Consider the following 26,340-nt stretch of genomic DNA (forward strand, 5'->3'; position numbering starts at 1 on the left):
AACAATATGAAATAGAAAACACAATTTGCTGCTATAACATAATTTGTACTGAAGAAAATTAATGCAGATATCAAAACTGATTAGGTATACAATACTGTCTATTAACAGATTGAAATGATTGATTGGAATTTCAAATGGCTACATAACTGAGCTTTATATAGATAAAATGTTCTATTCAGGGGTGCACTGCAGATCATTGTTTAGACTTTATTTTGTATAGTGATACAACAAATTCTATTGATCCAAGTTCATCGTGGTGATAAAAGTAACAGTTTGCATAATACCACAGGATAAACAGTAGATTTAAATACGTATTCGTTTGTAGCATTCTGAAATTATAGGTAACATCAGTTGGTGTGTTTGGCATTGTACATCTTGTTCAGGGCTGCTACCGGTATACTTGCGAACATAGGAGAATTGAGACTGTAGTAGTATATAGCTGCATTGGTGTAGTAATTCAATTTGTCAAAGGTATGTCTCATTCACAGGTAACTTGTTTTGTAGCTGAAACGTTCGGTAAATGTCTGTCTTGAATAGCAACTGTCTATCCAATAGCAACTGTCATTGCAAAATATGAGCGATTTAAGTAGTGTTATAGTTCAGTAAGACATATAATCTATTGATTGTTTCAGTGACATGTTTACATTTAGTAAATCATATTTCAGGTGTAATGAATTTAGTTCAGTTTCTATACTTCTCATCAAAAGTTTAGACTCACTAGTGCAAATATAGCCAATTACTTCTGGTGATTGTTTTAAACTAAATTTTGCAAAATATTCAATACAGTTTAAAGGTACTGTTTACACATGAACTGATGTATTGTAAAACCAATTCGTAACACTGAAAAGATTATTGTCTTGAGTACAGTAAATGATAAAAATCAGTGAAAATTCTGAGCAAAACTTTACACCAAACCAAAGCTGTCCACATGCACAATATTTGCACATGCTTTATCTGCAATTTGATGCATGATCCTCGCACAATTCAGCTGCTTAAGGTGTGCAGTTGGTTCCCTCATGTTACTAGAGAAATCAATCTTCGATGTAGCCATATATATACATGAGGTGATGTAGTTTGACACATGCAAACATTTATGAAATACAAATACTTACGTGATATTTGTTACATACAATGTACAAGTACATTTCTTTTTGTCTTAAACCCAAAATTTAGCTTTTGAAGCATTTTACAAATTTGTTGTACTTACAAAAAGTTCCACCCGTTGTCTTTCAGATGAATAGATAGATATGCTATAATGATTTGTTTGTGAAAAGAGCACAAAGTAGTATCTCTTAAAAAAAGTTACCAAAATGGTTCTATTTTCATAAAGCTGGAGGTTAGAAAACATGAAAGAAACCATTATATGGCTTTAGACTTTCCACTGTCATGAACATATTGTGCATGCAAAACAACTGAATGTGGATTTTAGGCAACATACAATCCATCTAATCACAGGATATACAAGGTGTGATGTTGGTATTTGTGGGTAATTTAGAAAATAACCCTTCAACTTCACTGATCCACCAACTTGTCACTTTTAGAGATTACTGATGATAACTGATTTTCATATGAGGCATTGGTATAAAGAAGTACAAGGTGCAAGCAATTCTATTTTGGACACCTAGTACTTAGCTGTGTACACTATGCATTGGAACTGACCAGGTACAATGTGAACTGCACCAAGACCACAAATCCTCCCACCCCAAAATTTATGTACAAAGTAAGTGATGCCCCTGCATCAGCTGTACAAAATTGCTGACACACTTTCACACGTGTACAAAATATAATGCACTGGCATAGGTTTACTCAAAAAATCCATTATGATGTCACAGGAATATTCAAAGATTAATACAAAAACAGAAATGACTAAAAAATACCCGATAAATATGAAGCAATAATTTAGTCTGATATTCTATGGCATATGATGCTGTATATTTTGAGAGTTTTAGTCTATGTTTGCATCATAAAAGTGACAAACAGGTTTGTTAATATCATTGTATCTCCAATTGCATAATCGATGCCCATGATGTCAATCACTAGATTGTCTTGATTACTTACAGACTGCTGTCATATGGCCTGAATATTGCTGTGACACTCGCAACAAACAAACAAACAAACAAACAAACAAACAAACAAACAAACAAACAAACAAAGTAAGTAAGTAAGTAAGTAAGTAAGTAAGTAAGTAAGTAAGTAAGTAAGTAAGTAAGTAAGTAAGTAAGTAAGTAAGTAAGTAAGTAAGTAAGTAAGTAAGTAAGTAAGTAAGTAAGTAAGTATAAACATAACTATGCAAGTTGTTCAGTGATCAACAGCTCAAAGCAGACATCCTTAATATCACAAATAAAGCACTGCAGTGATTGTCATCCTTTCAAGTAACTAATACAAAATAGCGTGAATCACTATATAGTCATGTATTTTAGAACTTACAAAATTTGTGAAACATCTTTGTGTTTGGTTATTACAAATAATTAAGTAACACCTAAAATAGTGACAATGCCTAGCTGTCTTTTACTGACAGAGACCCGTGAAGGTCCTGGGGTAGAATTGGCCTTCAGCAACCCATGCTTGCCATAAAAAGTGACTATGCTTGTCGTAATAGGATTCCGTGGTCAGGCTCGCTGACTTGGTTGACACATGTCATTGATTCCACATTGTGCAGATCGATGTTCATGCTGTTGGTCACTGGACTGTCTGGTCCAGACTCGATTAGTTACAGATGCCGCAATATGGCTGGAATATTGCTGAGTGTGACGTAAAACTAAACTAACTCATAACTCAATCACAAGGAATCTGCACTTCATGACCTTGGACAAATCAAAAACACATATTTCAAAATCTCAGCATCTATCTATCTCTTGTTCTTTTATGATTGACAAACAATATGGCTGCTGTGAATATCACCATCTGACTTGCATCCAAATATGGCTGCCGACATGTCATATCTTCCTAACTACTGACATTATGATACTTACTTTTGCTTAGTCTGCATCATGTTCAGTCTGACCATGGATCACAGCTCTGTCCTCAAAACTGCTGTAATCCTCATCAGTAACAAGAACTGGTCAAAGAAAATGAAAAGAAGAACTGTATACCCAAATCTTAAACTAGTAACAGACGACAAACAGAACTTAATGAAGTTACTACACTGGACACGACAAAATTCAAAGTAGAGTCAAGAGAATAGCTAACAGACTTTACAATGATAAACTGAGTGCCAACCATCTGTAAACTGCCCCTTGGTAATACTCTGTCTATTCTCATGATGAAAAGAGAGTTTTCTGTTTGATAAAGTTTATTGATAAACAGCAGTTTCTGCCTAGAAACAGGACAGTGTGCCCAGCTTTGTGTAAATACATCCAATGCTTGATGAAAATCAGCAGCAAGCTTATACACTGAACAGGCCTATGTTGGAATCAATAATCTATACAACTGTCCCAAGCATAGGAAACAACATGGATGTCTCTAAATATCACGACTGAAAAATGTCAATATGGAAAATTGGGGTATGTTTGTGGTTATGCACTAAGCACTGGTGGCACTGGTTGCCATAATAAACCAAGGCTGTTTTCACTCAGTGTTTTGTGTGAATGAGTCGCATCATTGGATGAGGCAGGGAGGAATTGACGTCAGAATATATCACCTGGAACACCAATACTGTATTCTATCAGCTATTGTCATCTCCGCCAACACACAACCACTACACAATCTGTACAAGTTTGTTGCATAACTATCCAAATTTTCAATTCATTTGCTTTTAGTAAAGATTTTATGCCAAAAGTCCTTACTGAGATATTGGATTCGAAAATGTAAACAAACAAAAGGCTGACATTTCCCATTCCTATTTCTTCCCAAGTTTTTATACTAAACATTCTGAACAATATTTGTCTGCTGCATTGTGTGGCTGGCAACAATTCTATCAGGATAAAAGAGATTTTTCTAACACTTACACACCAAGAACAATGAAAGCATTATACAATAAGGTAAGGCCAGACACATTATATGTCTTGTTTTAAGGATTCTTTCCTCTGAAAACCTAAAGGCATGAAGGAAATGTTTTACAAAAAATCCCCAGTCAAAATAATGTTCCTTGTAAATGCTAACATATTTTATTTTTGGCAATTTATGATGTGTATATGGGGCAGAAAACAATGAAAAAAACATTTTTGGCAAGTTTTCATTTTGGGCAAATAATACCATTTGAAATGAAAACAACATTTTTGTTTTAATTCTTAAAAAATATACAACCACAGGATCCATAAAACAAGAAATAAAACTGGTCTGGCCTAGGTTAAACAGTTGAACCACAGGATATCACACAAACATTTAGTGCATTTAAAAACATATGTCAATAACACATCTATGTACTTGCTGAAGAAATATTATGACATCATTGTAAACCAAAAGTCACTGTGTTCTGCAATCTGATTGGTTGAAAAAAGTGATTTGAATGGCATTCATTCCCAGAAACTGGAAGTCTATTTGCTGTGTACTGACACATAGAAATATCAGACACAATGGTATTGTTGCACCATTCAATTCATATCGTGACATAAAGTTGAAATGACATCACAAATGAGCAGTTCCAGATGCTACCATGGGAACCAGCTTAAATGGCCAGCTGATGACACTTTACAGTACTTTACAGTACTCAATGTAAATGAGCTGTATGCACACAGTAAAATACATGTGGGCCTTTTGGTTTACTTAAGTGTTTACAATGTCAATAAACATCATGTTTTGGCCAATTTCTGTGTGTTTATTGTATATTTGAAGCATGGAAATTCATTTGGATCCGACAGCAACACACGCATGTTTCCAATGAAATATTCCCACCCTTCAAATACTCAATAACACCTGGAAATCGGCTAACACAACATTTATCTCCGAAGTAACAAGAGTCATCAGAACATGACATATAAGCCCGGCCCCTACATATTTGAAAGGACAAATCATCTGACAGTTACTTGATGTTTTCTTAGATTAAGTTTTTGAATCGTTTCCATGGAAGTCATGAAAAATATAAATGCCATATATCTGTAAACAGCAAAAGGCACCACTTCAAGATCTGTCTCATATATCTGCCAAGATCTGTTGAAAGATATCAAATGGTTTTCGAGTTGTCCTCTGGAGATGAAGCCTATCCTTCCATTTTGAGACTAAGTCAGAATTATTTCAGTGGAAACCAGGAAAAGTAAAAATACCAAAACATTGTAAATAGAAACAGACAACACCTTGTGGTCTGCCTCAAATATCTGTCAAGTTCTGCTGTAAGATCTTGAATAGTTTTCGAGTTCTGCTCCGAAAACGAAGCCCATCTCTCCATTTTGAGACTAAGTCCGAAACGTTTCCATGGAAACTGGGAAAATGACAAACCACAAAAGTCTGTAAATAGCAAAAAACACCACTTTAGGGTCTCCCCTACATATCTAGCAAGTTTTGAAGAAAGATATTTAGAAGTTTTTGAGTTGTGCTCCAGAAAGGAAGTCCATCCCTCTACTTTGAGACGAAGTCAGAAACATTTCCAGGGAAACCGAGAAAATAATATATCACAAAACCCTGTAAATAGCAAAATGCACCACTTAAGGTTCTGACTCATGTATGTAACAAGTTTTGCAGAAAAATATTGAACATTTTTTGTGTTCTGCTCCGGAAACGAAGTCCATTCCTCCATTTTGAGACGAAGTCTGAAACATTTCTATGGAAACCAAGAAAATAATAAATCACAAAAAGCTGTAAATAGCAAAAGGCATCACTTTGGGGTCTGCCACACATATCTACCAAGACTTGCAGAAAAATATTGAACGGTTTTTGAGTTCTGCTCCGGAAATGAAGCCCATCCCACCATTACACTAACACCAAAATGTTCCATGGAAAACAAAAAAAATAAAAATGCCAAAACTGTGTAAAAGGTTGTTACAGTACATCATATGTAGTTTGGTTCAATGCCACTTCAATTTTGAAAGATATGTCACTCATATGAATCACATTAATTAAGGTTTGACTGTGTATTTCTTTCGTTGCATTGAAGTATGAAACTAAAAACCAATGTGCAAACTGTATGAATCCGCGTAGCGGATTCTTACAAAAGTTTGCACATTGGTTTTTAGTTTCATACTTCAATGCAACGAAATAAATACAAAGTCAATCCTTATAATTAAATTCAGCAACAAATACTATACCCTGTTAACAATATTTTCTTAACATAATCAAATTCATCGAAACAGATATCTTTGTTACCACCGATTAACATTTTCGGTGTAAGAATTCGGTAATGGCGTGACATGACTCAGGTGACTCATTTACATAAAATGACACGCCTACCAAACCATTAGCCAATCAGCATAGAGCACCCCCCAAACAGCTGTCAATCAACCAAGCTAACATCGGTCGGCAAGTTAGAGTGGAACAACTCAACGTGACGCGTCCCGGTATCGGCAAAGTTTCAAGTTCAAATGTTTGAATTACTACCTGCGAACTGAAAGAGACAGTTTGAAAAGTGAGAAATGGAAATGAAGCCCGATGATATGAAGTTAGTGGAACTGAGATTGTAGTATTTGCTTAAGTAGAAAGAGGCTGTGATGTGACTGGGATTGCGATGCCATGAACTGATGTTCCAACGTGCGCATGCTCTTGTCGAGGCGTTGCAACGTTATTAACGTTCACGGATAATCTTGAGTTGTTTGTTTATGTTAACCACAATGTATCACTTCAATGTTTACTCAAAGTTCATTAAGGTACCCAAGTGCAAGGGAATTCCCTCGCTGTGTAAAGGTATTCCCCGACATTCCTCAGGTCCGAAAGTAGCCCGGTTCGGTGGGCGTGACTTATTTTTTCAGATTCATTGGGAAATGAAATCAAAAGAAATGTTCCCAGTTAACCAATCAGATTGCCAGAATTTTAATGAACACAATAAAAATTTAATTATTGTGGGATGAATTTCCAGTCTAGATAACCATGAGGGAGGGAGACAGCCAGCGAGTAAGTGACTTAAGTTTTATGCAACTTTTAGCAATAGTCCAGCAATATCACCCTAGGTAGACACCAGAAATAGGCTTCACACATTGCACCCATATAGTGAATCGAACCAGGGTTTTGGGCGTGATGAGTGAACACTTTAACCACTAGGCTACCCCTCAGTCTCTGATAAGCAAGAAATCCTCAGCCATCCTCACCAAATACATGTCTCTGTGTTGACAGATAACCCAATTGTATTCAGGGTAAATCTGGGACTAGTGCCATAATGATGATCACACAAATTTAGGTAATGACATTTTGTTCCTACTAAGCTAGATAAAATAAACTCTTAAAATTGCACATTGGCATGTGTAAATACAAGATTGAACATGCTGAAATTGAGAAACAATACCTAAACTTCGGGCCTAGCAACAGCATGCTTAAAACAAAACACACAAGACTGCTTTTCAGTGGCACCATGTTTTAAATAATGGAAGCTTGTTATTTAGGAAGGCAATATAAACCGGACTCAGATATGTTAATTATGTAAACCTGCACTGAATGTTGAGGTCAACACAAGAAGCGCTCAAATTTCATTTGTCCTCATAGAATAGGTACAAACCACACATTCTGTCAAAGAAATAACTTTGCTTCCGTATCGACACAAAATCCATTCATGGATTTGGACTTGTGAGTTTAATACAGCCTCCTTTCATATCCAGGCAAAATATACATACACGTCCCTACTGCCTCAGTATACATATGTATTCAAGAAGCCAGTGGACAGATATTTGCAACCCTTGAAGTATGGGTGAAGGTGTGCAAATGTTTGCAATTATAGATGAGAGGTAATCAATTTTTTAACATGCAATACCTAACTTATAACATTTAACTTGTGAGAAATTCCCAGCAAAAGCTATTTGATGACTACTTAAAACAAAGTCATTCTTGTGTATTATGTATGTAACAATTTACATGCAACAGTGTTGTGGAAAGAAATAAATGTAATGCAATGGAAGAAGTTCCTGACCTTTCATCCAATAACAAAAAAGATACACAGTAAAAAAGAATGTAGATAAATTGTTACATGTTCGGAAAACCACCGAAATTATCAACATTACTGGGAAGGGATCGTCTCTTGAAAACAGTCATGAAGATGTTGACTCTTCATATAGCTTCACTAGACATACTTGTAACTGTTTTAAACCATGTAAACAGTTTCATGTAGGTCCTTAAAGCATACTCAGTTGGCATCTAGGGGTCTGTTTACCTCAGTGTAATTATTCACTCATTAAAGAATTTTAAAAAGAAGTCTGTGACTTATAAATTGACACCAGTGAAAAATATCTCCATTTTACTGCCATTTTACTGAAAATGAGTGAGTGAGTGAGTGAGTGAGTATTCCGTTTGAACAGTATTCGGTTGTATACATAACACAAAGTTTCAGATGCGTGAGATGAAAACCTGAAGTGATGCAGTTACATGTATACTACTCTGATGATATACTGATTTAGTCAAAACTGTCACATGTGTCAATTTTGGCCAATCAGCAGGTGGGGTGTGCATTGTGGATTTGTCAGACCTATATCTGGGGTCAAACAAGGCCCTGAAGTGATGAGCTTTGAATTATGTCATTCACAATCGCTGTATCCATTTGATGAATACCTTCAACATAACCATTACGGTCAAGACAAAAAATTTCAGGCAGATCAAGGAATGCGTTATGCCTCACAATCATCAATCAACTGTCAGCACCATTATTCTTGAAACCTACGTCTGTCCGAAGTTGAGAATTTGCATGAATTTCCACACATTTACACTTGTGTGAAGTCATTACCAATTAGAGGACAACAACTAACAGTTTAAGATTTCCAAGTGATATAAACACAGACAATTTTTGTAACTTACTAACTGGGCATTGAGTTGGTAGACCAAAAAGCTGAAATGAGACAGGCAAGAAAGCCCTCCCCAAGTGTAAACAAATCTGACAGCGATCTGATTTCCGTTAGGGACAACCAAAATAGCAAAACATGTTACATTAAAGAACAACGTGGTGGATATTGTTGCCTTCGATCTTACATGTTCTTAAATTTGTCACACATTTTAGGATGTTATCAACTTTCAAAAGCACGATTCAGAAAGGCTACTCTGTAGTACAGTATCTGTTAGTGGTGCAAAATATTTCAGGAGTATTATTTTGATTCAAAGGGACAATATCAGCAGATACCTATCATGCAATATACAAAATCTCAAAAGTATTTCAAATGAGTATCTATAAAACCATGCCTTAAATATTTCGGAATTTCTTATGGAGAGATGTCACCTTGAACTGAAATACAAAAACTATGCGAGAAGAATAGTGACTTTCTGGGATAATTTGGATGGAATTAAATAAACTTGTATTCCTCAACTAAGAGTACATTAATTGTGTTTAATTTTTTGTTATGACATAATGTTTTTGCATGCAGGTGAAGTACATTGGTTCATTTTAGGAGTAATACAGTAATCAAATCTGTCATTTTAATTACTTCACTGGAAATGAAGATATCTTTCAAGAATCCTGCGTAATTTATTAATCATAAAACGGTAATAAAGTAAATAATAATCTAATCAGTTATAAATAATTATACCTAACTGACAGATTCATGTGATTTTAAAGCAGAACCAGGAATTGTGACACTACAGACATATCATGGCAGAGCAATCACTTGGTACTAACTTAATTTCTTGGATCTTTTTTAAAGTAATACATTCACCACCAAGATTTTTCTGAAAGTGATTACTCATATCACAACTCATATTAGAGATATTTCAACATCCAGAGAGTTTGAATATAAAAAACAAGCAAAAAGACCACAAAAAAACCCCCAAATACTGTGTTTTGGATTTAACCCTGGTCAGGCATTATTCAATCTTGGAACAGAATAACTTACAAAATATCAGCTGACTATTCATGTCACTGGAATGAATATTGAAATATATATTTAACCCAGATTTGATGTAATACTTTTCAGACATCATCAGCTTTTGAGGAGGTGTAACCAATGTTTCATGACTGAGTCAAAGTGGTGTTTATTAAGATGTTGGTTTTAGACAAATTGTTCAAGGTTTGTTGATGGTTATTTGGAACATTAGCTTCATATTAAATTGCACACTAGTTTGCAGGATGTGAAACCTTTAGGACATTTTCATGTGTTTCCTTAGCTTTTGTTATGACTTTTGTCACATTCTGAAACAACTTTAATATATTTTTGATGACTCTAATAAGTATCTCAGCAAAAGAAATATATCAGAATAAGTGTTATGTCCTCCAGGGATATGGTCTCAGATGTAATAAAACAAATAATGTCCATATGTAATTTTATTGACAAAATGCTTTAACTTAGAATATATATTGTTTGCACCTTATGTACATTAATAATATTATCTCCGAAGAAACCTAATTAATTGTTTTGGTAACTGTGGATCCTCTGTTCAGAGATTTTCCTATTTCTGGAACATGGGTCAGTGTACAGGTGTAAAGTGTATCCAGGTGGATCTTCTTTGTGTTATGGTGGTGTTATATACCTGAACATAAACACTGCCAGTTTATGTAGCCCAGTATTGTGGAGGTTGGTAAATTAGGATTCCACAACAATGTACACATCGAAAAATAAATTGGAGAGGATGATTAAAAAATATACATTTCCATATATTCAGTGTCATTTTGGGATGATTTACATATTTGAAGAGGGAAATTTTACTAAGATTTGCTGCAGATTAGCTGCTGAATATTTGCTCCTGGGTAAGCCCAATCGTCTCTTCCAGATTCCCTAAATAAGATCAAAGAGGCATGTTGTGATTGATTTGTTTACATTAATATATACAGAACATAAGGAGCACAAAATAGTAGATGTGAAATATATTTCTGCTTTGTTCATCAAAGGTAGAAACCCATGATGTCCTATTATTGATTTCACAAAATTTGAACATTGCATAAAAGATCGAACTGAAGGTGCCACGCGCAGTGGAGACAATCTATTCATAGATACCGAAACAATCTGCAACTAGAACACATGATTGTGTTCACGGTTATTATAAAATTACGATGGGAATTTTAGAGGGAAAAAACAAACAACACACGTCAGTTCAGAGAAATGACAGATAGATTGATTATTTCGAAAGAAAATACGCTTCCTACACTCAGTAGCTGGTTGAAATGATTTTTCATTGGGCATGTAATTCATTTTCACTCGCCAATTACAGTGTGTCAACTAAGTTAATATTAAAAGTAAAATACATGTATGTGTAACTTTTCTCTTTAAATATCATTCACAAATGACGGATAACAAACTACCTCAAGCAGAATTCTTCAACACCGTTCTCTACCACATATGTTTCACTGGCAGTGAGGTCATTGTTATTAGTCAGTGGTTGTCCTCCCTAACATCAAAAGAGAAGTGTGCGGGGCTTATCGGCCTGTACTGGATCGGTCCATTGGTTTAAAATGCCATTGGTATGAAGTCAACAAGGACAAAGCTTATGGTTTTGTCTAAGGGGTGCAACTCTGCCCGGCAAACTGCACTGACCACTGGGCCACCTGTGCCCACTCAATACTAAGGAGGAATAATATTTTGACTAAACTGACTTCTTTAAAAAATCAAAGATGTAGCCTTCAAGTCAAGTGTCACATCATAATGTACTTTACTTAAATTATCAAAAATTCTTAATAACAAATTTCAAGATTAATTTTCAGCTTCATCAGTGATAAGGTCCAAGTGAAGAACATTAATATATGCAAAGTTTAAAGCATTTAGAACTTGCACTGGTGCGACCTGAAGCTGCAAAATGCAACCCACATCAACAACATGTTCCCAGTATACGATCATTTTTCACTTTTCAACAAACATGGACATCTGATGGACCAAAGAATGATGAGGAACTGGTTTGGAGCAGTGACTGATGACAATATGGACAGTAAATAATTGACTGATACTGTTCATGTCAAAACATTTCATAAAATATGCAAAAAGGACCTTAACAGAAAAAGAATAATTCTGCTATAATGATGCTCTAAGTCATCAATACCAAAAGTCAAGCATTATAGATAGTTTTATTTTGAGCAACAGGTGCAACCTGTTATGTCAGCAAGTATATTATTTAAGGCTGCATCAGGTGCAAGTATGTTTCATGTCCGTTTGTTGACCTCCGTTTGTGAATGGTGCCTGACAATACATTATGCTATTAAATTCACCTGATTTTCTTTCGTTAAAACATGTAGTTTCAAAGGATTCAAAATCAAAGGAGGGAATAAGTAATTTGAGCATTATGTCATGTTTGGCAATATATTCCAGCAATTTTGTGGCAGGGGACACCAGAAATAGGCTTCACACATAGTGTGTGTATATGCCGATTTGAACCTGTGTCTCAGTTTAACACTTAGCCTTATTCCATCTTCATCCAAGGAAAGGTACTGAGCTTGACTTCATACATCAGACCTATCATCCTGACCTGACATGAGGTGAATTGAGTAGGTGGCATTGAAAAAAATATATATACATTCATGTAACATGTGAAAGATGAAGTCATGAAGCATCTTTTGATTCATCAAAGAAATACTGTCCTCTATCACCTTTTGTTCATCTTGCACTTGCAAATTTTTTCCTGAGAAATTGAACCAGTTTGTTTGTTTTCATCAGTGAAAAACAATATTTATAACAATTGTTTTGTGCCAGAAGCCTTATTCACCTGTAGGACATGCAACCTTTAAATTATCATGACATTAAGACTAGTGTCCTTTGGGGTATGGTGTCATGCAAATCAGTTGGGTCACAGAGTAGGATAATTTCCTATAATATATTCTGATATCAAGCCTTCAGTTCCTCCAGGGTAATTTTGACTGAAACATGACAAAATGGTGAGGTTTTTTCAATCTCCAAAATGCTAAAAAATGTCATGGGTTTCAGAGAATCACCTTCCGATGTTCAAGTGAAAAATTGCACTAAATGAAGTCTACAGCCTTTTATTCTCAAAGTCATTAATCCCTTCATTATTATAGTGAATAGTACACTTGTAAATAATAAATAACTAAATGAGTTTGCAAGTAATATGATTAAACAAACACAAACTGAAGGGTGTAATTCTTTGATACTGAAGCCCTTTCAGTGAAATTGAGTTGATGCAGATGTTCAGTTCTCTCAAGGGAATAGGCAAATATTCAGACCCAATCAATCATGAACAGTGTCTATTACAAAAGGTGAGCTAAAAATCAACCTGACAAACACACACACACACAAACAAAACAATTCTTTTAGGCTGAAACAATGCAACAATATGTGTTTAAGGGTCAAAATAACGCCAAACGCCTCGTCATGACCAAACATGCTATAACGAAATTAAGAGATACTGTAACTTTGACATTTTCCTAAGGTTTACGTACTGCAAAAGTAATCTGTATCCATAGAAATTGATACATCACATAATCCATCATTGTTTCACTTACTGCTGTTTCATTTGAAGAATCCAATTAACTTATTTCGGCAAAAATCAGTTTACCGTTCTGTATCAATTAGCCGACGCCGGCCATATTGTTTATGTGTATCGAATGGATGCGAGATTCTTTTGTTTTGATTGGGTACAAAATGGGGTCAAAGTTGAGAGTAGCTCAAAAGGTGAAGGTCGATTTACGAGCACATGTTCCGCAATGGCGTCGGACAGCGAGGATGATGTAAACATGGAAGGGGATGAAGAGGAAAGAGACGAAAATGACGATGAGATGCAAGAAGACGAAGGGGGGAACGCTGAACCAAGAGTTTATCTTCCTGGCGGGGAAATGGACGATGACGAAGAATTAGTCTGCGATGAATCGGCCTACATAATGTACCACCAAGCTCAGACTGGTATGTCAGCGACGATCATGAAAATACAATAACAAAATATCGTGGACACTATGAAGCTTTTTTCACACTTCATTTCATATTGAAATGTAAACTGGACAATCCGTACCCATGGATACAGGAAATTCGTACGAACTAGTTCATAATCAACTGTACAAGTCAAAAATCATATAGGCGGATCACTACCCAATGTAATATTTTATTTCAAATATCAGGTGTTCGTGATGTGTAGAAACGACCCATTGAAAACAGGTATGATTTGAAACACACATCATGCAGATGACTGAAGCTTTGCTCTCTAAACTGAAATCAAAGACAACAAATGACTGAATGTTTCAGATGTATAATATATGCTGGAATTGAAAAACAAATGCTTGTTGCCAATGTGAAATGAATGAACGTCTGAAGGGGTTAAATGTTTAAAATGTAAAATAGATTAATGTATTAAATGAATGTTTGGAGTTTCAGTCATGATTCTAGTTTCAGATGAAAAATAACAACACCAAGAATGTACAATTTCATATCTAAAAAGTATTATTTCAGTATCTGATATGTGTCCCTGTTGCAGTAGTAAGTGATAATGATTCCCATTATGTTACTGCATGTACATGATATAGTTAACATGATGAAGATGTGCTAATTTTGTTAATAGGATCCAGTGAATTAAACGTCCTTGGATATCTAAATGGCACACAATCTGATAAACCTCCACTAGCACTCTGGATGCATCTATGGTTCGTCCCGATAATTTGATTTCATTCCTTTGCTGGCTTTTTATCGATTCAGGTGTCTACACTGGAAAGTTGAGTGTAACAATCAAAATGCTTTTATCATAATATGCTTGTATTTTACCGATTAAGCTTGGCAACACAGTTGTTGCAGAGGTACCGTGAAAGAGGTAGGAGTTCTTGCATATATTTTAAAACTTTCGAACATGTCAGTTTGTATGATTATTTCCCTAAATCTGAGTCACTTTGCTTTGTGGCTGCATCCACTATCTTTGTTGACACTGACAAGCTTGGTTATAATGTCTCATCTGATCCTGTAGGGCTGTAGAGCAGTAGGCTATGGCATTCAGGGTACTAGTGGTTATTTATCGGAACATATATCTTGGAGATTATTGAGGATGGCAATAATAATGCCTTTAGTAATATTTGGTATTAATGTATGTCCACAGGTGCTCCTTGCTTAAGTTTTGACATTTTGCGGGATGATTTGGGTGATGACAGAGACACATTTCCTCTGACTTGCTACTGTGTTGCTGGAACCCAGTCAGAAAGAGGCCACACAAACCATGTGATTGTGATGAAGATGGCTAACTTGCACAAAACACAGAAAGAAAAGGAAGAGTCAGAGGATGAAGAGAGCGATGATGAGAAGGATGAGGAGGAAGATGGTGAAACACCTGAGTTGGAGACAGCACTGGTGAAACACAGAGGCAATGTTAACAGAATACGAGTAAGGTTTTGAGGACGGAATTATTTATGCACTGAATTCTCAGGATTCCATTGCTCTGATGCACTTCAAGTGCAAGATCAAATATATTTTTGTTTTTCATGACCAGTGTACTTTCTGCATATCATTATTAAATTAGCTGCTCATTTTCATGAATAATAACAGAAAAGAAATTGTTGTAATATCTATTAATGTTTTATACAGTAAACAATAGCGTCACTCACGTTTACTGTGGCCTCAGTTATCTTTTAGAGAGGCAACAGAGTAGCTTAATGGTTAAAATGCTTCTTCATCACACCGAAGGCATGGATTTGAGTCCCCATATGGGTAGAATGTGTGAAGCCCATTTCAGGTGTACCTTGCCGTGATATTGCTGGAAAATTGCCAGCTGAACTCACTAACTAATTGATCTTTTTCCAGGCAACCAATGCTGGGCAGAAATCTATAGCAGCATCCTGGTCAGAGACTGGGAAAGTTCATATATGGGACTTGACTCGGCCATTAGACGCAGTGAAAGATGCTGGTGTTATGGCAACATACACAAGGAATCAAGAGTCTCCACCTCCCATCTTTACATTCACTGGTCACCAAACTGAAGGTTTTGCTCTTGACTGGTCTCCAACAGTGACAGGTAAAGCCGTGCATGAATGGTGTTGAACTTGAGAAGTTGAACATTGCTGTTAATTATGTGGGTTTTACTGTAACTCACAGGCATGGGGTCTGGTGTCCAGCACCCCCGGTTATTAGTTTAGGAGTTGTTAATGACAGTATGTTGGTCCTTTGAACATGTGGAAGCAACAATGTAGAGAACTGTATGTTCTGATAAGTGAATGGAATGAATCACTGATTGCTCTGAAAGAATCAACCAACTGTTTACAATGACATAGATGTCTTGTGGGTACAGTGAATAATATTTTGCATACCTTTGGACATGGTCATTTGTTTTTCTGCATTATTTCTCCACGTTTGTGCGTACTGGACGCACATCGTTGCATAAAACCCTGATGATAATACTGGTTAATAATGTTCTTAACAGGTGACCATCTTCAACTTTTATTAACAAATAAACATAGCCATCATTACAGAACTTTCCTGCCATGCTATTCAGCTATGTTCAGTTGATATGAGATGATACTTATACTATTTTTTCACAATGACACATCCCCTCCATCATATTGTTTTAACTTAATTCTTTGCAGGTCGCTTGCTGAGTGGTGATTGTCACAAACACATCCACTTATGGAGCCCTCTTGAAGACGGGACATGGAAGGTGGATCAGCGGCCATTCATTGGCCATACAGCATCTGTGGAAGATTTGCAGTGGTCACCTAATGAGGATAATGTGAGAATGTACCTTCTTCGTAGTTACGTTTCTGTGTATAAAATATGGAACTTTCATCCTGTGGTTGGTTTGTTTTTAGATTGTAATCTGAGATATTTAGCTAATAACGGGTCCGCTCAGATTACTGGAATCAGTATGTAAGTGAGTTTAGTTTTATGCTGTGCACAGCAATATAACAGCTAGTTGACACCAGTCTGTAAATGATAGAGTTTAAGTCAGACAAAGAGCATTGATCTACTCAATTGGGGTATGATGATGTGTCAGTCAGGACCACTTACTTGACAAGCAGAGGTTACTGAAGATCAGTTCTAACCCCCTCCTTGATATCTCCTTGGTATATGTTCCGATATGTCTCCACTATACCCTGGACGCATCTACAGGTTGTCCAGATAAATTTATCCTCTCCCTTGACTTGCCATTTATCCAATCAGGTGTCTGTACTGGGAATTTGAGTGAAGCAATCACAACTCACTTTCACTTTTTAAATTATCTGATTAAACTTGGCAACACAAACCATGCAGAGGTTCTCTAAAAGAGGTAGGAGGAGTTCTTGCATATATTTTTTTAAAGATTTTGACCTGTTAATTTGACTGTATGATTTTCCCCAAATCTGAAACCTTCGCAGCTATCTTCTATCTTCGTTGACACTGGCAAGCTTGGTTGTAATGTAACATATTTGATTGGCTACTGTGAGAATGCAGAGCCAGCAAAGGGGTAGTACAATTACCTGTAGATGTGTCCAGGGTATAGTGGAGACTTATTGGATCGTATACCCTGAAGATTTTGAGGATGTTCTACCCCGGATCTTCATGAGTATTTGAGCTCTTTCATCCTGCGAAAATAGACATGATCAAGTACAATGTGAATGGGCCAGCACAGTGATGTTGTGTCAGTTTGTTAGATGGAATATATGGCATGTTAATCCCAAGTTTTTAATTTATCCTATCTCACGATATGCACTTTTCTCTCTTGCTTCTACACTGTGTGGAAAGATGTAAACTTTTCACTAATGTCGGGCTAATGTTTCTGTACAGCAAAACCTTGTTAATCTTGAAACACAACACACTGTCTGGTTAAAGTTCATCATGTCAACACCATATAAAGGGACACAACTCCATACCAGCTGTTTTTTCTGGTTTCACTGGAAATACCTACAGATAACAGAGATTCACTACCTCATGTCATTCTGGGTTAGAGAGTCTTTCAGGTCAAACTCTTACAAGAAATTGATTAAACCGACAGTGTGGTCAGTCCTGGTGATTGGGTTATTTTGTGATTAAATACCCAGCATCAACAGAATTTACCATAAACCACCAAGTCAACTTCAGATTCATTACATCTAGGTGTCATGTAGCTGGAATATTGATGAATATTGATTGCCATTAAACAACAACGAAACAACAGAAAGGGTTTGATGGTATGTGATGGATATTGTATGCTTTCTTTTAAAGGTGTTCACCTCGTGCTCAGTTGATCGATCAATCCGAGTATGGGATGCCCGGGCTGCCCCGGGGAAAGCCTGCATGCTGACAGTTACAGATGCCCATGATCGGGACATCAATGTGATCCACTGGAACCAACATGAGCCCTTCATTTTGTCTGGCGGAGATGATGGAATGATCAAGGTTTGGGACCTACGACAGTTTCAGGTTTGTATCCTTGTATAAAACAGGGCGGTAGGGTAGCCTTAAAGTTAAAGCATTTGCTCATCATGCTGAAGACCTGGGTTTGATTTCCCACATGGGTACAATGTGTGGAGTCCATTTCTGGTATCCCCCATTGATTATTGCTAAAAGCAGTGTGAAACAGAACTAAACTCAATGCATCAAACCAGAGTCGGTTTAGTTTCATGCCTCTGTCAGCAATATTCCAACCACATGGCGGTGGGCTGTAAATATTTGATTCATGATGATGAGACAATATAGTGATCAACAGCATGAGCATTTATGCACACAATAGGGATACGATGATATATCAACCAGGTAGGTGAGCCTGACCACCTGGTCTTGTTAGTCGTCTCTTATAACAAGCATGAGTAGTGAAGATCAATTCTAACCCAGATCTTCATGGGTCTTGAAAAACTGTTATTTGTTGGTTCAAATGTTTGCATCTTCAGTATATTCAGCATACAGTTTATAGTACATCATATTCAAAGGAGAAACATTTATAATCATGTATCTGTGATGGATCCAGCTTGGTAAGAGAACATGTGTGTCATAATTGCAGGCAGGTAAAGCAGCTGCAACGTTCAAGCACCATACGGCACCCATCACGTCGGTAGAGTGGCATCCAAAGGACAGTTCTGTGTATGCTGCGTCAGGGTCAGATGACCAGGTGTCGTTGTGGGACTTAAGTGTGGAGCGTGACAAGGAAGTAGCATCGGCCACAGAAGGTGTCTCAGGAGAGGCAGGGGAGCCAGATGTGCCCCCACAGTTGTTGTTCATTCACCAAGGTCAGACAGACATTAAAGAGGTTCACTGGCACCCACAAATACCTGGAGTGATCATCAGTACAGCTCACAGTGGATTCAATATATTCAGGACTATAAGTGTGTGAAACGACAGGGAAACAATAAAAGTGAATGTGATATTTTGCTCTTTCCTTATTGTAGCATGATAGTGTAAAATACTGCATTATGTATACAATTCCACATCCATATAGTCATATACCCTCATAAACGCACTCATCCTCAAAAACATAGGTACAAATTCAGCTGGTCAGTACATAGAAATACCTTCTATATCAATGATATAGGATTGGTATCTTGCCATGGACTTTAAATTAACTTATTTGTAATCTCACTAATATCATGATCCTTTGGCATGACAACTTTCCTTTAGACAAAGAAGGTGGTCCTCCAAATTTGAAAACAATCCTACTAGTAAATTTTAAGTTATTAATTAAACAAAAAATGTCTGTGGGCGGAGGGAGAGACTGAAAAGAGAATTCCTAGAGAGGTAACTACATACTACCTTTTTCGGGTGGTATTGAGAATACAATGAATATTATTGGAGTAAAAATTATATTTCCTCAATGGAATAACTCATAACCTTCAATAAATATCCATAACTAAATAACAAGTGTGTAGACATGGTAGAGTTACTGAGAGTGATTGCTGCAGTCATCTCATGCAAGTGAAGCCTAATGTTCACACACCAAGAATCAGTTTCACAACCTATCCCTGTAAGTTAGGGCATCATTGCAACAATCATTTACAAAAGCTATTTATGTACCCAACTGACAGCACTTACCTAAATGAAAGACGTAAGTGCACAGTAATAAGTTCGTAGGGCTTAAAAGTAAAACATGTTTTGCATCACCATTTGATTGCCAAAGCATTTGTCATTTTCTCCACCTCATGATATTTGGTATGCAACATCTGTTTGGCTTTCTCAGAGTCACTACCTCCCAGCCATTCTGTGTACAGTTTATTTATCCTCTCCTCACAGAAAGGGTCAACAGTCTTTTCTGAGTTGTAGAGTTCATTGACTTTGTTCAGTCTTTCCTTGGCACTGTCACCCTCCTGTTTGATCTGGCCACCACCATTAGTGCACCCTGAGGGACACGCCATGATCTCCACGAAATCATATGGACATTTCCCTCTCTTCACTTTCTGAACAATATTCTGAATGTTCCTGAAGCCATACGCCAAGGCCATCTTCAGTGGGGGCTTGTCTGGCAACTGTAACACTACTTCCTGAAAGTCCTGGTTCCTGAAAGGAGAACAAATGAAGTGCTTTTATGTGCTTGATCAGAATGATACTACTTGGAATATACACTTCAAATTGTGACAATTAACAGAAGATGATAAACAACAGGTTCTTGTTGTCACTAAATGACTAACCTGTACTGACATCTTCCAGATGGTATCTCAAGGCATTTCTCAGCATCTTGTACTCTACCTTAAGCACCAGCATGCATTCCACCTACCTAAGCACACTCTCTACCAACACGAAAACCTTGTATTGCATTTTCTGTGCCTTGTTCATTACCTGATGTTGCAGAATATAATCCATCTACCTTAGCACTATGTACTCCTTCTACGACAGCACTGTGCTCTCCATCAGCTGTGGCAACTATTACTCCAACCTGCCTGCGCAACTTGTACTCTCAACCTGCCTAAGCACCTTGTAGTCCTACCAACCTGAACACCTTATATTCTGAGTACCTTGTACTGCAACACTTGTAGCAGGATGCATATCACCTACTGTAGTTACACGTCCCACCCACCTGAGTGTCTTGTACTCCCACCCATCTGAGCACCTTGCACTTCCACCTTGTATTCCAAGTACATGAGTACCTTGACTGCAACACTTGTAGCAGGATGTATATCACCTACTGTAGTTACACATGTTCCACCCACCTGAGCACCTTGTAGTTCCCCAACCCCACCCCACCTGAGCAACTTGTACTCCCACCCACCTGAGCAACTTGTAGTCCCACCAACTTGAGCACCATGGACTGTAGCTACTCATGTTCCACCTACCTGAGCACCTTGTACTGCACTTGCTGGAGCTCCTGGTTGCCTAGTACCCGGGCTGCATGCCTCACAACCATCTCCAGATATCCCCCAGAACCTCCACCAGGATGACTTGCTAGTTCATCCTCACCCAGGCTGTTGCTGAGCCTGAGAAGGAAAACACTGGAATGCTCATCTATTTCAAAAGCAGTAAACTTATGACACTCTAATGAAACATAAATAGTTTCTGTTTATACATAAAATAATGTTCTCAACATCCTTCAGGGAAAAGGGCAACAGCATAAAGAATTTCATGTTGATACCACAAACAAAATATCTACTTTTTGTCATAACAAGTACAGTGAAAGCTCTCAGAACCAGCATCTGTCCAATCTGGCAATTTGTCAACATTGGTGAAAGTCTCAGTCCTGTTTGTGGCTTGTACGTTTATCATCAGCTCTACAATCCGGCACATTGTTTAAAGCGGATTTTCTTCAGTCCCAATGAGTGCCGGTTTAGACAGCTTCCACACTGTATAATGAAGCATTAAATGCTTGAACAAATTAATGAAGAGACATAAAGGTGACTGCATGTTAGGAATCACTGGAATGTGTTCCTCAAAATCATGTGGTTCCAACCATTTAACTCTGCTCAGTCAGTTTGTTTAATCATTGATTTTAACCAGGTGCTATTTACAAATGTAGTGTCTAAATGATTTGAAATCTATATAATGAGTCAAAAGTGAATGTGTCAACCTCATAAAGTATCTGCACCAGGGCCCCATTTCACAAAGGTCTTGAATGCCTAAGATCTCATAAAGTGTCTCGCAGTATTTGTACTTCCTATGTTACAGTATTAGAGATACAACTACTACGACAAAAGTTATGATATCTGAGACTTATGAGAGTTTTGTAAAATGGGGCCCTGTACCATACATTTGTCTCTAATATCATGACTGGCAACTGAGGCTTACAGTGTATCGACCAACTGGCTTTCTACATCTGACAATGCTACACCCTCCTTCTCCAGCATCTTCTCCACCTCCCCCGACGTGATGACACAGTCTACGTCACGGGTCTTGTACACATCGTTGTAGAAGTCAGCACGGGATGCCTCCAGCTTCTTGTCAAAACATGGCATCACTGTCACATGATAGATGTTGTCTGGGTGCAAGTTGTGCAAAGAGGCAAAGTAGTCCTTGATCAGTGATCCCATGATTTGTTGCGGAGACTTGGTGGAACTGATGTAAGGGAGGATGTATGAGCCATGGGTCTTCTCGGCGTAACAGATCCAGCCTTGAGTTAAATAGTGAGAGAGCTCTAATACTGCTTTGAACAGTAGCTTTAGCTGTAACACTTCCTGGCAGCTCCGTAATGGGAATAAAGCCTGAACTGATTAATTACCTAAGACATTCACCACCCAAGGCATGGATACAGCGATTACAAAACCTAGAAATAACTTTTTGGGTGAATCTGGAATTACAAACAACAGTCACAGATGCAAAGCTCTGTAAACAACAAGAGCTGGCTCTGGGTGACTGAGCCAAAGAGACAGTGTAAGTTAAACACAGCAAAGTATTGAGAAAAACATTTAGAAATGGAGTAAAAACATTTCGTCACAGTTCACCTCTGGTTATCTCAAAAATCTGTAAGTTGTCACCTCTTTCACAGTCTTACTTATTAACACAGACATTCAAACCCATGATCATAATGCTTGTTTATGTTTCCTGAGTCCGATGGGCAAGTAAATGTAAACAAACGTTGAGGGTACATCAACCCATGGGTCCTAAGGGACCTGTGAACAATGTATTATTTTACTGAACACCTCAATGTTAATTTTGAATTGTTTGAAGCACAGGTACAAATTGTTTTGTAATCATCGCTTGATTTTGCTGCCAACAAGAAAAACTATTGAAAGTTAACTCCCTTCCATCGATTTGCATTCGCAAAACATTGGTAATTTCCATACATCCTACATGATTCAATGTTCTTCGAGATATAGAATTACTACCATGAAGTACCAAATTTGTTTGGCATTCTCTGCAGGGCACATAGAAATGTTACTTGCTTGTAAGCTGGGTACATTGATAATACCAGAATAGTGCTCAGTCAGTCAGTATACTAGTACAACATTTATTTGGGAGAAAAGATGAAGTGTCCTATTTTTGTATATTGATAAATCCACAGCAAATGAATCCACCTATACGGGTGTTCATTTAAACCATTCTCACCAGGACATGCTGATGCCAACATGGGGACTGCCTTCTTGTTCAGTTCAGATTCCTTGTACCGTCTTATAAACTCATTGCAGGTTTCAATCAGACTGAAGTTCCGAGAGAAGGATGTGTCAAACACGTGGTGAACACCTAAAATATAACCAGGACATAAACAAACTGTGTCTAAGTAAACTTTGGCTCAGTATTGTTCATTGCTCTGCAATACTGAGTCTAACAAACCCTAGCAGAAGGATATGTCAGCTAACCTTTGACCAACCTATGACCATCCAATCAAACGCGAGACAGCTGAACGGACTTAACCAATCACGCAACGGCTACTGTTTAGGGTCCAGCAGGCCTTACAGTTCACTTTCAAAATCAGTAATGACTAGTTGAATCTATACAATTCTTCAAAATTCAGTTCAAGTTTCTGTGTGAAGTGTTTTTGGATTTTCTCTTATTAGCTTATATTTGTGCAAGATGACATCCTGGAATATTTACAAAAACACATTTCAGCGATTGCTGTGAATAATTGTGTATCACTTCATGCAGAAAATAGTATTCAGAATCGTTCACAACTGTTTTAAGGTAAAGGTTCAAACAGTATGTGCAAATGTTAACTTTCACGATTTGGTAAGCTGTGTTCTGATTGATCAATTTAAAAGGTTAGCTGATGCAACCTTCTACTGGGGTTTGTTAGGCTCAGTATGGCATTGTCATGAATAATACTGAGCCTATGTTTACTTAGACAGTAAAAATATAGCAAACAACAGATTCGTAAACTTGTTACGTCAATGGCTGAACTGAAATGTTTGAGCTCCTTGTATGTAACCTCTCAATAACTTAAATCCATGTCATTTGCACTCACTCACAAATCTACTCCACATAACACTTGGTGACAATATTGTAGCTAGAAATATGGAAAAATATTCTTTATTACTGTGGGAGTGATGTTCCAGTCTAGGTTCTAATACTTGGTTGAAAACTCTGCCCTTACATCAAAACACCTCTCAAGGTAAATATTAGTATCTTTAAAAAGAGAATTCACCATACCCCAAAAGTAGTCTTTCCAGAGGTCCCTTTTGAGGTGTACACAATATTTTAAACCCTGAATAGTAATCCGCAGTTCAGCTACATAATCATACATTAATGCATACATTGATACATCATGAAATAAGTACCTATGCCTTTGAAGAAACCTGTGAGTTTTAGGGCAGTTTCTTGCATATTAAGTTTGTATCTAGCTGCCAGAGACGCTCTGGCCTGGGGGCACACGGACACAACAATGGTCTTCACATCTTCTACTTTGCCCTGAGAACGAAATACATATATCATGTAAATACACAAACTATTACAACTTAAACAGAATTAGATGGAAACTAAACACTCTATACATAATTGAAGTGTGCAAGAGTTGTTGCTTTATTTCTGAAAAGTATGTCTCACTCAGAAAGGACTGCCTCAAACCAGCTGAGCCAATACAACTGAATTCTAATCAAAGTCAAACACTTCTGCTGAATATCACCTGTTGCCTTAGTGTGTTGTTCTGCTGAAGTATACGGAACAGCTCTTCTTGGCTCTGTTGTGTAATTAGAACACTCTCTGCAGAAGTGATGCAGCCACTGCAGGCCAGACAGTCATTCAGAGTTATCTTTGCTTTTTCTAGTTTTGTTTCTACACCATCCTTGAAATAAAAATGGGGAATGAATCAAGTCTCTGATAACTGAATAATTCTAGTCTTTGTCAAACATGGGCTATGTCAAAATTTAAAATTTTAGAAGCACATAATAATTACAATAGAAATATATAAATCCTAAATATTAATACAATGAAATGAATAATTCCAAGTACATCTAAGCATCATGAGATATGCAATGTCATCAGATGTGAGCTGCATATTGCAGTTATTTGTAACACCAATCACACTAATACTTAAACCTGCATATCAAAGGGAAAACGTATTGCACAGAATGTTATGTCAGTTATACTTACATCAGTGATTGATGAGTAACTTCCATCATCACCTATCTGTATTTTTCCAACTTTCCCTACTTTTCTTTCTACTTTGACAGGTTTTATGCATTCCTGAAACAGAAAAAGGATCTGAAGCATTCTTCATATCAAGAGGAAAAAAAAGCATTGAGAATGTGAGCGTTTCAACTTATCACCTCAGTTTATTCAGATACTCTACCACAATGTGGCATGGTTGGCAAGCTATATAAACTCTTGGTAGGGAAAGCTCCCTACAAGGTGCTGGATGCATCACTGAAACTCTAACCACTTTTAATTGAAGTCGAAATATTTAGAAGTGTAACCTGGACAAAGTTGGGATATTATTAAACAGAGTTCTTTCCGCACACAAAAAAACAACATTAAAACAACTTTATGCCACCTTACACGTGCATTTACTATTACAAGATCTCTAATGAAATATAAAAAAAAGAAACCCATGACACTGCAAAATCTTTTCTCCTCCAATGAATTCAACGTGGGGTATTTGTCATATTGCAAGACAAACACACTTCTCCTTCTCTTTAATCTATTTATAGTACCAGCTATTTGTATACTAGGAAAAACTCATCCAAACATTTTGGAAACGATCTGTCGATTTTCACCTCAAACAGGCTTATGTCACAACCAAGTGTTCTACTGACAGTCAAAGTGTGGGTCAGTAGTTAGTACAGCACGTTATAATTTCTGGTTACATAAACTTCGTTCGTCCAATTCTTAGGAATGTGCATTCAATGGTATGGTGGGTTAAACATCGATAAACGCACTGTTTACAACTAACTGTTACTGTCAATAAAGTGTCAACAACCTGTGATGGCGTAATGAAATCGTCTAAGTCAGTTAACTGAAGTGCTCCGCTGAACTGGGAGGCCATGTTGATTTTCTAAAATGTGTATATACTATTTAGATGACAACGTATTTCTATGCAAAACCATCTGAATTACATTTTGTTGAATATATAGCAACAATATTATGCTGGTATAATGTTAATAATATATCCCGTTATCATGTATAAAATTACATAGGACCT

At 37.1% G+C, this 26,340-nt stretch overlaps 3 protein-coding genes across 3 annotated transcripts in view; 1 reads left to right on the top strand and 2 right to left on the bottom strand.

Annotated features, from left to right (window-relative positions):
• Positions 1-13,601, bottom strand: part of LOC137283273 (coiled-coil domain-containing protein 154-like) — a 77,552-nt gene extending 63,951 nt beyond the window's left edge. Inside the window, exons 1-2 of the mRNA XM_067814721.1 lie at positions 13,436-13,601; positions 2,973-3,058 (exon numbers count right to left, since the gene is read on the bottom strand). Coding sequence (XP_067670822.1) covers positions 2,973-3,007 — 35 coding nt within the window. The 5' untranslated portion in view covers positions 3,008-3,058; positions 13,436-13,601. The remainder of the gene's footprint in view (positions 1-2,972; positions 3,059-13,435) is intronic.
• On the top strand, positions 13,588-19,215 carry LOC137283277 (glutamate-rich WD repeat-containing protein 1-like). Its single transcript, XM_067814727.1, has 6 exons — positions 13,588-13,832; positions 15,007-15,287; positions 15,705-15,915; positions 16,484-16,626; positions 18,078-18,275; positions 18,853-19,215. The coding sequence occupies exons 1-6, from the start codon at positions 13,637-13,639 to the stop codon at positions 19,180-19,182; spliced, it is 1,359 nt and encodes a 452-aa protein (XP_067670828.1). The 5' UTR covers positions 13,588-13,636; the 3' UTR covers positions 19,183-19,215.
• Positions 19,216-19,933: 718 nt separating this feature from the next.
• Positions 19,934-26,204, bottom strand: LOC137283276 (cytosolic Fe-S cluster assembly factor narfl-like). Its single transcript, XM_067814725.1, has 8 exons — positions 26,119-26,204; positions 25,293-25,385; positions 24,826-24,984; positions 24,482-24,611; positions 23,316-23,450; positions 22,059-22,380; positions 21,113-21,253; positions 19,934-20,339 (listed from the first exon to the last, which is right to left on the bottom strand). The coding sequence occupies exons 1-8, from the start codon at positions 26,182-26,184 to the stop codon at positions 19,943-19,945; spliced, it is 1,443 nt and encodes a 480-aa protein (XP_067670826.1). The 5' UTR covers positions 26,185-26,204; the 3' UTR covers positions 19,934-19,942.
• Positions 26,205-26,340: the final 136 nt, after the last annotated feature.

The sequence above is a fragment of the Haliotis asinina genome, chromosome 5 (genome assembly GCF_037392515.1).
Source record: "Haliotis asinina isolate JCU_RB_2024 chromosome 5, JCU_Hal_asi_v2, whole genome shotgun sequence".
Lineage (NCBI taxonomy): Eukaryota > Metazoa > Mollusca > Gastropoda > Lepetellida > Haliotidae > Haliotis > Haliotis asinina.

Bases quoted from the DNA above. Each gene is read 5' to 3' on its own strand.
- LOC137283277 (XM_067814727.1), top strand. From the start codon at position 13,637: ATGGCGTCGGACAGCGAGGATGATGTAAACATGGAAGGGGATGAAGAG. The intron at 15,288-15,704 runs GTAAGGTTTTGA...ATCTTTTTCCAG, and splicing joins GCAATGTTAACAGAATACGA to GCAACCAATGCTGGGCAGAA. The intron at 16,627-18,077 runs GTGAGAATGTAC...TTTCTTTTAAAG, and splicing joins GGTCACCTAATGAGGATAAT to GTGTTCACCTCGTGCTCAGT.
- LOC137283276 (XM_067814725.1), bottom strand. From the start codon at position 26,184: ATGGCCTCCCAGTTCAGCGGAGCACTTCAGTTAACTGACTTAGACGAT. The intron at 22,381-23,315 runs GTGAGAATGGTT...ATTTAACTCAAG, and splicing joins GTTGGCATCAGCATGTCCTG to GCTGGATCTGTTACGCCGAG. The intron at 20,340-21,112 runs GTAGGTGGAACA...TTCTCCTTTCAG, and splicing joins GTGCAGTACAAGGTGCTCAG to GAACCAGGACTTTCAGGAAG.